General features: G+C 33.9%; 1 protein-coding gene across 17 annotated transcripts in view; it reads left to right on the forward strand.

Annotated features, from left to right (window-relative positions):
- RAPGEF2 (Rap guanine nucleotide exchange factor 2) overlaps positions 1-15,717 on the forward strand; it is a 235,011-nt gene that overhangs the window by 172,556 nt on the left and 46,738 nt on the right. For 8 of the 17 annotated variants that reach the window (XM_027597876.2, XM_027597879.2, XM_027597883.2 and 5 more), the window contains 2 exons: positions 4,215-4,280; positions 10,392-10,523. In XM_027597876.2, coding sequence (XP_027453677.1) covers positions 4,215-4,280; positions 10,392-10,523 — 198 coding nt within the window. Of the gene's footprint in view, positions 1-1,804; positions 1,893-4,214; positions 4,281-10,391; positions 10,524-15,717 lie in introns of those variants that run through there. The other 9 variants (XM_027597880.2, XM_027597881.2, XM_027597882.2 and 6 more) reach the window with 2 other exon arrangements.

Here is a 15,717-nt window from a genome sequence, read left to right on the forward strand (position 1 = left end):
TATGTTATGTGTATTAGATAACATAACACACATATATACATCTATAAAATATATATATCTAACAAAATGATATAATTGGAACTGTTCCTTTAGAAAATAAGTGAAAATGTAAAAAATAATTTTCTCATCTCAGTATCACATCTTAGATCATCCCTGGCTATCCTGTGACTCTTCATCACATCAGTCTCTCTCTCTCTCTCTCTCTCTTTTTTTTTTTTTTTTTTTTTAGTTTTTATTCGAATTCCAGTTAGTTAACATACAGTATGGTATTAGTTTCAGGTGTACAATATAGTGATTCAACACTTCCACACAATACCTGATGCTCATCACAAGTGCCCTCCTTAATCCCCATCACCTATTTCACCCATTTCCCCACCCACCTCCCCTCTGGGAACCATCAGTTTGTTCTCTATAGTTAAGAGTCTGTTTCTTGGTTTACCTCTCTTTTTTTCCCCCCAAAATAAATTGTTTTGTTTCTTAAATTCCACATGTGCCTGAAATCGTATGGTATTTGTCTTTCTCTCACTGACTTATTTCACTTAGCATAACACATCAGTTTCCTTTAATCTTTGTTGAATGCAGCACTTATCACTATTTGACAGTTTTCTTCATTATCCTTTTATTGTTTGTCTCTACCCACTAGTTGTAAGATCCATGAGAGCAGGGAGTTTATCTTTCCTACTCCAATATCTAGAAAACCTGGAATAGTGCCTGGTATACTAGCATAAAGTGGGTTCTCAATAAATGCGTTGAATATGTAGAAAAACTCTAATGTTTATTTTATCCAAATTGGACCTAGTACTATGAGGTCAAGATATTTTCAGAGCCCCACCTACTTCTCCTTAAGGAATTTAGAATTTCATTGTGAAAGATTTTTCACAAATAGGTCTCACTGAGTATTTATAAGTTAAGATATTTATGTGTTAAGACTATTTATATGAGTTATTTATATTTATTTGAGTTAATGATAATGTATTTATATGAGTTGAGATAATGCTAGCCGTTGTACCAAACAAAATATAATGGTTCAAACACAGTAGAAGCTTATTCTCTTTTGCATAAAATCTAAAGCAAGTCCTCTTGATTACTTAGTGGATAGTTCCCTTCTAAGCAGTGTTTCGAGGATCCAGTCCCCTCTGTTTTGTGACTCAGTTGTCTAACCCTCAAAACAAAGTTTCTGTTGTCATCCAACAGAGATTCTTTTGATGCAAGGGGAAAGATCATGACAGTCTTAAGGAAGATTTTTATAAGTAAGGTGTGGAAATGGCATACATCACTGGTGTTTGTCCATACTTGTAAGGCTTGAACTCACTTATATGGACACATACATAACTATAAGGGAGACTGGGAAATGTGGTCCAGCTGTGTTTCCTGGAAGGGAGGACACTGATGAATAACTAGCCAGTCTCAGACATTTCATGGTATTTTGTTGTCTAGAGACCTTAGTACCTTTGCATTTGGATGTGTGGTAGCTTTTATAACTTTTAAAGAGTTAAAAACTACTTGTAGGTTAATGTTTTTAATTTTGTGTGAGACTTTCTCCCCAAACCAACTGTTTTATTTTTATTCAAAAAGAAGGCAGCTTAAGGTTCTCCATAGATCCCCTGGGAATCTTTTTTCCTTGACTTTAAACACTCATTTCCCTAACTCCATACTCCCTTGAGCATTTTTACAGCTGGGACAACTAAGCATAGTCCCTTTGGAGCTCATCAGAGTTGTTGTCTAATTGGTCACAGAAGTTGGTTTCAGGTATTACCAGCAACTTAACCTCTCCAGAGACTGCTACTTCCATAGCACTGGTCCCCCTTGGTCCTGGAAAACAGCAACCGCAAGAGATGATCAGTTTTACCATATGGATAATCACAGATTTTGCTAAGAAGTGTATTTATTGGGTTGGTATTCACATTAGAACATAAAGCTGTTCTTATATTAATGTAAAGTTCCTTTAAGGTGTTTACTGTTTAAATAAGGGAGAAGATAGGTGCAAAGATTGGGTTAGAATATGGCCCCAAATAGGAAATATCTAGAGTCAGGATACAAAGTAAAAAGGGTAGAGATTTTGGAGCCTCTTACGTGGAGTCCTTGGACAAGTCACTTGAGCTGTTTGAGCTTCTGTCTCTCACTATGCCAGGTGTCTTCCTTTAAGATGATGAAATTCATTGACTAATTTATAACTAACTCTGTGTATATGTGTGCATAATTTTTTTCTGATTATCAAATGTTAGGGAAATTATACATCAGGCAAGGTTTAGTTTCTGCCAAAAATAAGTACCAGGAAAGGAGTTGCTCTCCTCACATATTTTATGAGGTTCTCTCTTACTTTACATTAAAAAAAAAAAACTTAAAATACTCTTCAGTAAGGAACATAATGCAGAAATGACCTCAAGCAGTGCTAGCTTGGAATGCTTACCAGTGTCACATGATGGAACTGGCATAAAGGAGTGAAAGAAGCTTTACATTTTACACAGATTTAATAATGAGTCCTGGGTGTGTGATCTCAAAATGGCAAGTACTGGATATTGCCATAATATTTTAAAGATGAGTTTATAAGATATATAGTAAACGATTTTATAAAGAACCTGTAAGATAAATGAAAAATCAACTTCACTAATGTACATTATCACATACAGACTCAAAAAAGTAATGTATCTCAAACAATTTAGAAGGAATGAAAATTCTGTTAGGAAGCAGATGTAAAGTTTTAATAGACTGATTTTATGAAAGTGAGAGTGAAAAATTATTTTAAATTAGTATTTTCCTGTATGATTTTAAAATTTGCACAAGAAACTATATTAATAAATCGATATAAGCAGCCATTTGACCATTTCATTAATATCCATGAGAGTTTTCAGGTCAGCTACTAAATAAATACATTAAATTTAAAGCTTCAGTGTGTGTGCTCTAGAGCCAGACATCCAGAGCTGTAATCTTTCTTTACTGCCTTTTCACTACGTGATCTTGGTGCAAATCACTTAACTTTTCCGTGTCTTAGTTTCCTCCTATTTAAAAAGCTCATGATAACACCTACTTCGTAAGATAATTGTAAGAATTAAATGACCTAATATATCTGCAAGTGCTTAGATCCGGGCCTGGCACAAAGGAACTCATATACAGGTGTTTTTAGTATTGCCTTCTCTTTGAAAAAAATGGGGCACAGCCTTATATTTTGAAATATATGGTACCTAAATAAGTTCATACATTTTCTCATCCTACTAAAGGATTCTACTTTTCTGTTTTGAAGTAAAGGTCATGTGGATTCCTTCTGTTCAATGCTTTCATTCCACATCTGGTAGAAAAGGCTTTCTAAAAGTATTTGCTTAAAAACATCAATTTACTAGTTTTGGTTGTTTATTTTCCTCAACAGAGGGTAATAGGTGTTCTATTTGTGTGCAAATTATCACTATTTCATAAGTGTAGGAATTAAATTTTAGATAGATTGTAATTTGTCCAACTATAGCCAATGAAGTTTATGATTCATTTATGTTACCAACTCCAAAAAACATGAGAGTGACTTTTCTGCCTTGGGGTGAGGACTAGGTCACTACCATATCTCAGTAGCTAATTCTAACGTGTAAAGGTTTATTTTTGGACAGAAAGCCATGTGAAATAGTCATGTATATAAGTATCTTCATAGCAAGTCCTCTCTATTAAGTTCCCTTTAAAGCATTATTTTCATGTAGGAAAGTAGCAAGGAATTTTTGAAATAAAGCATGACTAAACTTGGACTTTGCTTCTGTTCGTGGTGTTTCTGTTCAGACTGTTCTCTAGAGGCAGTGTGCTCAGGATGGCAAGAGTATCTTACTGTGGTTAAGCCATACCAGGTTTCAGCATGTGTCTAGGTCAAATACATGGAGGTGTTTGCAGTCAAACATCGTAAGACTATACACACAAAAGCACAAACTCCCCAAGATGTTATCACTTTGAGAGAATTTTTAGCTATGACAATTTGAATGTTTATAAAAGAGAGTAAGTAATTGGACTACAAGCATATCATGATAATAAGGTTATTTACTTTACAAAATTTAGTACAGTATTCTAAGCAGCGAGCTCCTCCATATAAACATATGGTTTGTTTAAAATGTAATATATAGACGGGGGAATGTATATCATAAGTAAACTACTGTAATGGTAGTGTTAGGTATGACAGTGTCAAAAATAAGCCAGGTTTTTCTCTCTTTTTTTTTTCATTGTATTTGAAAAACATCTGACCTAAGGTGATGGAGAACCTTGACTGGAAAAATGCCAGAGGGAATGAAAAGGAAGAGAGAGGCATCAGTAAGGTAGATTCTGTAGTTCACAATGATTATTTCATTTAGTCATTGTATTATGTTATATTCATTTGATAGAAGAAACCAAGGTACACAGAAGTTAATTAACTTGTCCAAAGTTTCCTGAGGAAGAGGTTGACCAGAGGATAACTCCATATATGTTGACATGAAGCTTATGTCTTTTGAGCCTGGCAGGAAGCTGGGAGAATGTTCTTACAAATGATTAATTTTTGTCAGATTTCTCCAGTAGACATAAAGCAAATTCTTGTAGACCCACTCCTGTGAAACATAGTCATATCAACATTAAAAAATGTCTCCATGTATTTTAATGAGAAATATAATTAGATCTATTCATTTATTAAATTATTATCTCATAACACTTTTAGGAAAACTGTTTCTTGCTTTTATGTTTATGAACAAAAGAAACTGTATATTGTGCAAATATCTTTCTCTTTGGAATACTGATGGATATGTAATTAAGAATAAGTATTGGATCTAGAACATATCATAAGGTATAAGGGAAGCAAAAATTACTTCTGATGGATAATATTCAGAATTCCAAATGTTTACTTTTTCTGGTGTTCTTAAAGAAATACTAGGATTGAGAGATATAAAAGTTGACCGTATTATGAAGTGGCCTTTAAAATGAGCTACTAAATAATATTCCTGCCTATTCAAGCTGTATATTGAAACAGGTCAGAGAGTGTCAGGACTAGTAGTATCTAAACAGATGAATAATAAAAAAAAAATAGAGTGTGTGCGTGTGCGTGTGTGTATACAGACGCAGAGAGAGAAAATATGAATTGCTTTTAAAACACAACTTGAATTCTAAAGTGAGTAAGGAGACCGTGTTTGTGGCTGAATGATTTTGGCTACTAAAGCCCTCTGAATAACCCACTGGTATCTAGTCTTAGATTCTAGCTACAATAGGAATTCTAGAGCTGGAAAGGACCTGTGTCTTACACAGCATCCACATGTGGTAATTATTATAGCTAACACACTTCTATCGTGATTTCTGTGTGCTGGGCCCTACCCTAAATGCTTTATGCCCTGTCATTCATTTAATCCTCACAACATAGGTTTCCAATAAGTGATGAATGAGTAGAAAATAGAAAATATAAGGGACTGTATTTTCACTAACATCTCAGAGAAAAATAGGAAATGTGTCCAGTAATATACCAGCTCTTCCTTGCAGAGCTTGAAATCATAAAGAACACTCACAAAACTCCAGTGATGATAGGAGGAAAACAATAGTCATTTGGGTAAATTCTTAGGAATACATCCTAATATAAAGTTAGGTTTGGGTCACTAAGTGCGATATTTAACTTACTTTAGATAGTGTCACTCAAGGTAAAGGGAAGATTACATAGATCCCAACAATTAACCCAAACCTTGTGTGTTTTGTTGTAACTATTTCTTGAAATAAAGTGATTCTAAAGGTTAGTTGGGAAATTTTTCAGTTAAATAAATTTCAAATGTTGGTGGCAGTATCTTTGTTTTGTTTTGTTTTGTTTTTTAACTATTGGATTTCTTAGCAATCCCCTAAACTAATAATAATGCATTGTGAAACATGAAACTCTAGTCCATTTCCATTACATGTCCAGTAATATACCAACTCTTCCTTGTAGAGCTTAAAAACATGAGAATAAAGAAGTCTTTGGTGGGGAGAGAAGGAAAGGAAAGAAGGCAGCCATCTTAGCTTCTACTACATTATCACTACTTTGAAGAATTTTACCATTTCAGCAAAGTATTGACTTAGTGGTATCAGAGACTTCAAAGCACTCAAAGCCAATGCATTTTATGTTTAAAACATAGTTCATGTATTAACTAGTAATTTTATAAATGCCAATCATTGGACTAATTAATAAATCAAAGACTATCAAATGCCTGTTCCTATATGAGACTTGTTTTTTGTATAGTACCTATTTACAGCTAATTGTTGTAACATCCCTTTTTCTCCCAAAAAAGAAAAAAAGTTACTATATAATTGATACCCAGATTATATGAAACTATGATGAATTTTGTTTATCCTCACTATATGCATTTAAAAATCTGATTTTAATATTACCCTGCATTTTTTAATGTAGTTAATAGTGTTTGTGGTTACATTATGATTCAGTCATTTGCCTAACAGAAGTTTATTGCAATTGTGATCCACCAGTACCATATTTTTAGGAATATAGGTTGCTTGATCCAGGAAAAATTTGAACAGTAATATATTCATATATCAAATAGTAAAAATATTTAAATGATAAAAAAAATGAGACTCCTTTAAATTGTGTTCTTGATTGTGAAATATATTGGTATTAAGATCAAAATGTATAAAATATGTTAATTTCCCCTTTAGTTTAATTATTGTTTTATTCAGGTAATTACTGTATATAGTCCCAACTTCAAACATTTTTCTTATATTTTAAACAGTTTCAGCTATAAATGGTGGCTAGAATCACAAGATAATTCACAGCCCCATTTTAATCTGAAATTAAATGAAATATGATACTGATAGTAATTTAAATAGGCACTGTGTGAAGCCTAGAAAAATTTGGAATAGGTGAATTTTGTTGTCTTTGGCATATTGTGCCCTTTCTTGGTATATTTTACTCAGACTATGAGTTACTGCCTCCCTAGGGATTCTGTGTTATCCTTGTTGATCTCATGTTTAAACATGGGTGCCTGTACTGTGCTTGTCCCCTAACTTCCAATCCCTGTCTAGTCCATTTGCCTCTTAAAGACCATTTTCCCTAGATGTGGGCTCGGGTCTCTATTCTTTTAGAGTATTGTGGCTGGCTGGGTGAAAGCAGTGCATTTCAGACTCTTCCTTTATGGGAACAGCTCCCACAGCTTCTCCCATTCTGAAACCTTGGCTGAGGTGTACTGTCAATAAAATTTAATCATGATACTATTATACAAATTTATGGGGAAAATTTTTAAACTTTCTTAAATGTGGCATCTGCTGTAATATAAAGAAGTATTCAGTTAATACTAAATTATGTATGCATTTACTCTAAGTTTAATATAACATTTCATGCTGTTCTGCAAAAAAAAAAAAAAAAAAAAAACAGGTGGTAGGGGGAAGATAAAAGCCATGTTTTTTTTTTTTTAAAGTATGTTTGATTTCTTTTTCTTTTGTAGGTAACACCTGTTTCAATAACATTTTGGGTAGTAGAAGTTACATTTGGAATTGGGACTGTCTTATTCACTTCCATATTCCCTGGCCCTAACAGTCTGACATAGCAGATACTCAATAAGTATTTAAAGTAGAATTGAATTCTTAAGCGTGAAAATACTTTTTTTTCTTTTTAAATAGCTCTTTATGGGTCTTAGCCTAACATAGCTATATAATTCTGGTATCTGTGGCTATAAGCTAGCATAGTTGAAGAGATTGTAGTATATAAGGGCTGGATCCATTTGTATTGTAGTAGATTTAGAGCTCTGTAGCTCTTAGTACTGTCCACACAGCAAATTCTTAGGAAAGATGACCACCTAATGGATATTGAAGAGAAGAGAATCCTATGAGACTTGAATAAATAAGTGTCTAGTGAGTAAAAATTCATTAGTTTTATCTTCATTTGACAAATTTAAGTTAATTTTAAAAAATCACACTATGTGGCACGTCAACCTGAGTCATGTCTATAAAAAATAATCAATAGAAATCAGTTTATTCTATAATTATATGTGTTGATTTATGCCTTTTAAAATCACTGAGCCATTGAATAATGTTTCCCCAGTTGGCTTCTGCAGTGAGTGGCTGAATTAAATGGAAATGCAGATGATGAAGGATATTTATCCTGGTTTTGGACACATTTTGATATCTGATATCTATCCCTTAACAACATGCAAAATCACAGTCATTAATACATCTTGGCAGATTTCTGTCTTCAAATTGTTTCCGAAGAAATCCTGCAACTATTTCACCATTCTACATTGTGGATAAATATATATATAAATTCTCAATTTAGAATTATTCACCTATCTATTCCTTATATGGGAATTGTTATTTTCCTAAATTTTATCTAATATTTCACAGCATCTTCGATTATCAGGTTTTTAAAAAACAACACCCTTAGTGAGATATGTCACGTTTGCAATGATTTCACACATTTGAGTAAACATCTCACTTCTCTGAGCTCCTCCAACATATGTTTTTTGTCCATTTATTTGGCATCTAATCATATACCTCCTAATAACTTTATTTTTTTATAAAGATTTTATTTATTTGAAAGAGAGGGAGAAAGCATGAGCCAGGGGTGTGTGTGTGTGTGGCAGAGGGCGGGGGAGAAGCAGACTCCCCACTGAGCAGGGAGCCTGAAGCAGGGCTCCATCCCAGGACCCCGAGATCATCACCAGAGCTGAAAGCAGTTGCTTAACTGACTGAGCCACCCAGATGCCCCCTAATGACTTTATTTTTAAGTCTTTTCTTTGTTTACCTTGTCTCTCATGAAGTCAAAAATATTTCTGTACAGACGGTATTTAATATTATTAAATATCATAGTCTGTTTATTGAGTCAGATCTGAATGATTGTGGGATATAAATACATTTTGCCTCTTTGAAACTTTGAGGTATTAAAATTCATTGGTCATTGTCATAAAACTGAATCACCTCCCTTGGGAAATTTATTCTAATCTTTGGAATGGCATCTTGTTTTTGAAAGGGGAGAAGGGATGAGATCAAAGGAGAAAAGGGAATGTTGCTAAGATAAACTCTTATTTAAGTTTTATTTTAACATTCTTTATTATTATTCAACAGCTAAATAGAATCAGTATGCAGGGAGGACATAGAAAATGTTACCAATATTGCATGATGTCAGCATATATTTTGAAATGCCAAGTGTATTACTGGCCAATAGTATAATAAGTGGGATAGTATAAATAGTTCCCTTTTTTTTAATTCAAAAGAACTGGTAATAACTTATAAGAGTATAAGATTCTTAAGGCAGTGTTTTCTTAGTGTCTCATTGACTAGCACATAGTAACAGGAAAAAGACTCAGTAAGTATTTGTTGAATGGAAAAATATATGGATGTTTTCTCCTTTTTTTTAAGATTTATTTATTTGAGAGACAGAGCAGGGAGAGAGACAGAGGGAGAGGGAGAGAGAATCCTCAAGCAGACTCCCTGCTGAGTGCCGAGCCTGTTGCAGAGCTTACTCCCAGGACCCTGAGATCAGGACCCGAGCCAAGATCAGGAGTCCACCACTGAACCAGCTGAGCCACCCAGGCCACCCATGGATATTTTCTTTTTCAATACATTTTCTCTGTTATATGGGGGAATCGTAGAAGCACTTGAGGGATACTTAGTGAATCTGTTCCATAGAAACTCTTTTATTTAGGGTTTAAACATGAACACATAGAAAATTGATACGTATGTGTATGTGTATAGATAGGTAAATGTTGTCCATAACTTTCTCAAGTCTAAGTTCTTTGAAGGCATTTTCTGTTTTCTCCCTAGAGCCTAGGGCAGTTACTTGTATAACAATGCATTTTGTCAGTTCTAAAATGCTCATTTTTTTACTTTTCTTTTTTCTTTTGAGAGAGAGAGAGCGAGGGTCCGTGAGCAGGGGCTGGGGAGGGGCAGAGGGGGAAGGAGGGAGAGAATCTTAAGCAGGCTCCACGCCCAGTGCCCCACGTGGGGTGGATCTCAGGATCCTGAGATCATGACCTGGGCCGAAATCAAGAGTCTGCTGCTTAACTGACTGAGCCACCCCTTTTCTTTACTTTTAAATAGTATTTGGGCATGTAAGAACCTCAAATCTGTTTTCTTGTTTAAGCTATTTCTTGCTACAAAGTTGTATTTGTGGGGCTAACAAATAATAGAATAATTTCCTCAGTGGTGTGTAATTAGAAAGTTGTCACTCACTGAATTAATTGCTCACCCAAGTGAGCACTTTAATCCACCTCTTTAAACATTGAATGTAGTGTTAAGATTCATTGACTGTCCCTAAATTTTAAACATTTATTTTGTGATTTTTGGTATGTAGGACATTTGGTAATTTGTAAACTTGAAAAATGAAAGATCTTGCCTAGTACTTTTGGGTAAATGGTATGGATAGAGTATAATAAAATGTTTCAATGTCTTAAGAGTTCTTGATTCAAATTGTAATCCTGTTTCTCCTGCTCCTTCCATAGCTTCCTGCAGATTTCACAAAACTACACCTTACTGATAGTCTCCACCCACAGGTGACGCACGTTTCTTCTAGCCATTCAGGATGTAGTATCACTAGTGATTCTGGAAGCAGCAGTCTTTCTGATATCTACCAGGTAAGAAAGTGTTTTCCTTGTCATTTGCTTCATTTTATATGTATTCCAAGGAGTTTTATGATTCTTAATTGATAGGATCTATAAAGTAAATATATATGTGTATATTATATGTACAGGTACATAAAATGTTAATGTTATAGTATGTTTGTTTCAGGAAGTAGAACTACTGTCTAATTGTATTTACCTCTATTATTACCAATTATCAGAGTTTTAAATAGAGTGGTTAGAATGGAGATATTTCTCTTGACTAAATATTTTATAAATTTGACTATAGACATACTAAGTTTTTGACTCTCAAAACTGTAGGGGAAAACTGCAGAATTATGCTATATATAAGTTTTTCTTATTAAAATCTTGAGAATATTATTCAATCATTGGGTTATATTTTTTTGCATTTTTTAAACTGTGTATAGATTTAGTTATGTTTATAAAATACATTTTTATGATACCGATGGATAGAAAAGAAACTAGAACTATGGAATTCCATAACTGTTTTAAATTGTTTTTTTTTTAATATATTTTATTTATTTGAGAGAGAGAGAGAGAGAGAGAGAGAGAGAGAAACAGCATGAGAGGGGAGAGGGTCAGAGGGAGAAGCAGGCTCCCTCTGATCTGGGAGCCCGATGTGGGACTCAATCCCAGGACTCTGGGATCATGACCTGAGCCGAAGGCAGTCGCTTAACCAACTGAGCCACCCAGGCGCCCTCCATAACTGTTTTAAAAGCAAAATAATTTTAATTGTTAAGGAAGAGTTCACTGGCTTGGACTAAATTAGTGACTAAGTAATGACTAAAATAATGCAAAAAAGGTCTGTTTGTGAAGAGGTCTTTAAATAATAACTACTAATACGGGATTTTGGATGGTTTCAAATAAAAAGAACATAGTACTCACTTTACAAGGTATAATTCTTGACTTCTTAGGAATTGTGAATGATATGACCATAGAAGTACCTTTCTTTAGAAACATTATAGTTTTAGGATCATTGAAATATTCAGGCAGTGCTAAGTTTCTATTTAAAAAAAATACTAAAAGTAAACAATTAGGATACCCTCCGGACAAAAATATTTAACTTCTAAATTTAGGAGATCTTAGAAAATAGTTTTGTTTGAAGGAGGTAATAGGTATACATTTTCCTATAATTTAGGGGTATTGTAGAGACCTTACTGCCTAATAGTCAAAAGACACAAATGCAATTATTTGCAGATTTTTGGCTGATTAAGAATTTAGTATTTTGCAATAAGAAATATTATCTGGCCTTTAAGGTAACTTTAAAAAAATTCTAGTTTGATAGAATATCAAATGCAAAGATCGATACCTTTATAATAAGTGATAACTTATAATAAAATTTTTAGGAAGTAATCCCATTTTTCAAATGTTAGAGGAGGAGAAGGTGGTGAATAAGGGTAACTTTGCTCTCCTCCCTCCACCAGCCAGTACTGCCTATTTTTAGAAGTTGATTTTTTTAAAACATTTACTTGAGTATCCCTTATCCTAAAACAATGAACAGTATAACTAAAAGCTGTGCTTTATAGTAACTGAAATATCATGATAGAGCCCTTGTCTTCTAAACTTTGAGATGATTGTACACTTTAAAGAGCTGCAGTAGAAACACAGCTTGAGGTTATAGCATATACAAACCTGAATGGAACGCCTAGAAGGCAAATTTATAATAAGAATGAAGTAAGTTGTTCAGATAATTTATTGAGGCATATTCTGAATGGAATTTTAGCTTTATGTGTTTAAACCTTGAGTAGGCTAGGATAAGTTCATGAGGAAATTCTTGATGGTATGGAATGTCTGAGAATCTAGACTGTGGGTGAGAACTCCAACTTGCTCTGACATGGTCTGCCTGCAGCTTAACTTTATCTTGGGGTATATAGATGGAATAGAGGATCCCTGTATATTTTGCTTCATTTTAGTTGAGTTTCAAGGCTATTCATTTCAAATTTGATGGTAGGCCTGTAGCCTTGTTAAGTTTATACTCCTCATAAGGAAAAATCCATAGGTGTATCTGAGGATTTGTTACTAGGTATACAAAACTTAACATTTGATAAAACCCCCAATAGACCATTTCCATTATCTTTAAATCAGAAATTCTTAAGTTGAGAAGGAACCTGACAGATGCACCTGGGTCAGTGACCAATCTTGTATTTGAGTCCTCTACTGCTTTTCTTTTCTTTTTTCTTCTTTTTCTTTTTGTTTTTTATGTTTTATTTATTTTTCAATGTTTCAAGTTTTTATTTAAATTATTGTTAGTTATCATAGAGTGTATTATTAATTTCATGGGTAAGATTTAGTGATTCATCACTTACATACAAAACCCAGTGCTCATCACAACAAATGCCCTCCTTAATACCCATCACCCATTTAGCCCACCATCCCCCCTCCCCTCCAGCAACCCTCAGTCTGTTCTCTATAGTTAAGAGTCTCTCTTATGGTTTGCCTCCCTCTCTCCCTTTTTTTTTTCTTTCCCCAATGTTTATCTGTTTTGTTTCTTAAATTCCATATATGAGTGAAATCATATGGTATTTGTCTTTCTCTGACCAACTTAATCTACTGCTTTTCTATCAGTGAAGCATCCAGTTTATTCTTGAACATTTCCAGGAATGGACAACTATCTCCCATGGCAGTCCATTTAATCTTTGTATAATTCTGACTTAGGAGAACTTTCTCCTAAGTCAGAAAGTTGTCATATTGAAGTGAATATAAATGCTTACAAGATGGGCACAGAGAGATTGAAATTGAATGCTGTGTACCAGAGAGAAAAGGGTAGAATAATATTTCTGAGAGGGTGGGAAGAAGGGAATTCAAGAGCAAAGTGGAATAACTAGCTTTAAGAAGAGAGACCTTCCTCTGTTTTAAAAGGTACATATTTATCATGGTGGGTTTGGAGTGGGGAGTTTGGGAGTTGCGTGCGTTTCTCTCTCATGGCTCCAATTTTTCTCTCTGAAGAGGTGAGTTCATTTGTTGAGAGTGAGAGGATTGGCAAGGGTGAGAGTTCTAAGGAGAGAGAAGTTTTGAAAGAAGTTTCAGGGAGTAGGAGAGCAAATTGACTAGAGTAATGGAAGCTCAGTTGAGATGGTGCAAATACAGAGTGATTTCCCTCTGTCCTGTTAAGTATTTTTTTTTCTACAGCAAGCAAAAAGAAAGCGAAGACTTGGCTTCACCCAGTCCTGGAGTTTTGTTAAATGAGTGTAACACAAAGACGGATGAAGCAACATGCCAACCTCTTTTTAACTACTGAGCTTTGTTTTTGCATGCCTTCTGCCTGGAATGTTTTCTCCTAGGTTGTTGATCCTTTTCTGCCTTCATTTTTAAGTACCATCTTTGCAGAGAGTTCTTTCCTTATTACTTTCTGAAAAGTAGGTCCTACATTTTGGTTTCTTCCCTGGCTAGTCCTTTTGTTTAGACTTTGATTGAAATGATTATTGCTTTCTATGTTGTTCTGTCTGCTTACTAAGATGACAGCTTCAAGAAGATAGGGAACTTCTCTGTCTCATCCCCATTTTCTCTTTAGAGCCAGGAAATTGTGGGCATTCGGTAAAGGTGTGTTGAATGAATGTGATTGAGATGTTAGAGCTTACAAGCTGGAGGGGTGAAAGCTAAACACAGAAGGTAGTAGAGTCTTGCAGACTGAAGGTCATGCTTGAGTTGAAAAAGGGTTATCTTGGAAACAGACGGAAGCAGTTGAAAGTAGGAGTTTGTTGGCAGTAGAAAACAGAATGCCTAAGTTGTTTATATGAGACAGTGCAATTCTAGCCATGATAAGGTCCTGGCTACATAGTGTGAGTATCAGAGCAGTAGCTTGGTGGACTGGAAACAGTTGTTCAGAAATAGGTCAATAGAAAGACGTCAAGTAAAATGGAATTCATGTGTAAGTATGTAATATGTAATAGAGAAATCCACACAAATCAATGAAGAATGTGATGGATTATTCAGTAAATGATCTTTAGGGTGGGGGAGTCACTTTATAGTGTCACTTTTTTATTTATTTTATTTTAAAATATATTTACGTATGTATGTATGTATGAGAAAGAGGGAGAAAGAGTGCAGGCAGGGGGAGAGGCAGAAGAAGAGGGAGAAGCAGAGAATCTCAAGCAGACTCCATGCTGAGCACAGAGCCCAACGCAGGGATCGATCTCATCACTCTGAGATCATGACCTGAGCCAAAACCAAGAGTCAGACGCTTAACCGACTGAGCTACCCAAGCACCTCTGTAGTCTCACCTTATATCATAACTAAGATTAAATTCCAGATAAACTAGAGTTAGCAAACTTTTAATGGTATAATAATAAAAAATTTAATAATTAAAAGATCATTTAAGACAAAGATTTAAAGTTAGAATACAAAAAAATACAAAAAAATAAAAATAAATAGAATACAACTCACTTATGCAAATTAATAAGAAAAATAGCTCACCATATAACAATATTCAAAATACAAGAGTAGGTAATTTGCAAAAGAGTACATGTAGATATCTGTACTTTAAATAAAATATTTCAAAATATATTAGTACTTGAGTATATGAGGATTAAATATATTTTCCTGTCAAATTAGTACAGACTTTCTTTCTTATAATAAATATTTACAGATAGATGTTATTACACCTGTTACAATTACAGTTTTTGGAAAGAAACTTAACAATTTATACTAAGCTGTAAAATTGTTCCTGTTTTTTAGGCATAAATATATTTTTAAAGCCTATATTGAAATAAAAAAATTGATGTGTAAAATTAGGAACAGCATAACTTAGAATATACAAACTATCCTTATAGCAAGCATTATACTTATTTCCAAATATATTTTCATATTTTCTACATATATATGGTTTTGTAGGTAGTTCCTACTCACTTGTTGTCTTGGTTAAATTATCATCAGCATTAAGCATTCACTATAACCTTCTTCTAACCTAAATTTATGTCAAGGTCTGACTTAGATACTATTTGGGTTAAATATGTATGTTCGAAATTCTGCACAAAATTTATTTACATCAAGAATGCTTATTAGGCAACTCTTTTAACCATGGGGATATTGCAAAAACTTTTTTTCATAAATGATTTTTGAGTCCTTGATGATAAAATACATGTAGTAGTTATTTTTATTTTAGTTAAATAAATTAATGTTAGTTAAATTAATGCTTCACTGGAGCTTTAGGCATTTAATATTTCCTCTGTTCATTTTCTTGATATCCTTT

Source organism: Zalophus californianus, chromosome 2 (assembly GCF_009762305.2).
Source record: "Zalophus californianus isolate mZalCal1 chromosome 2, mZalCal1.pri.v2, whole genome shotgun sequence".
NCBI classification, from domain to species: domain Eukaryota; kingdom Metazoa; phylum Chordata; class Mammalia; order Carnivora; family Otariidae; genus Zalophus; species Zalophus californianus.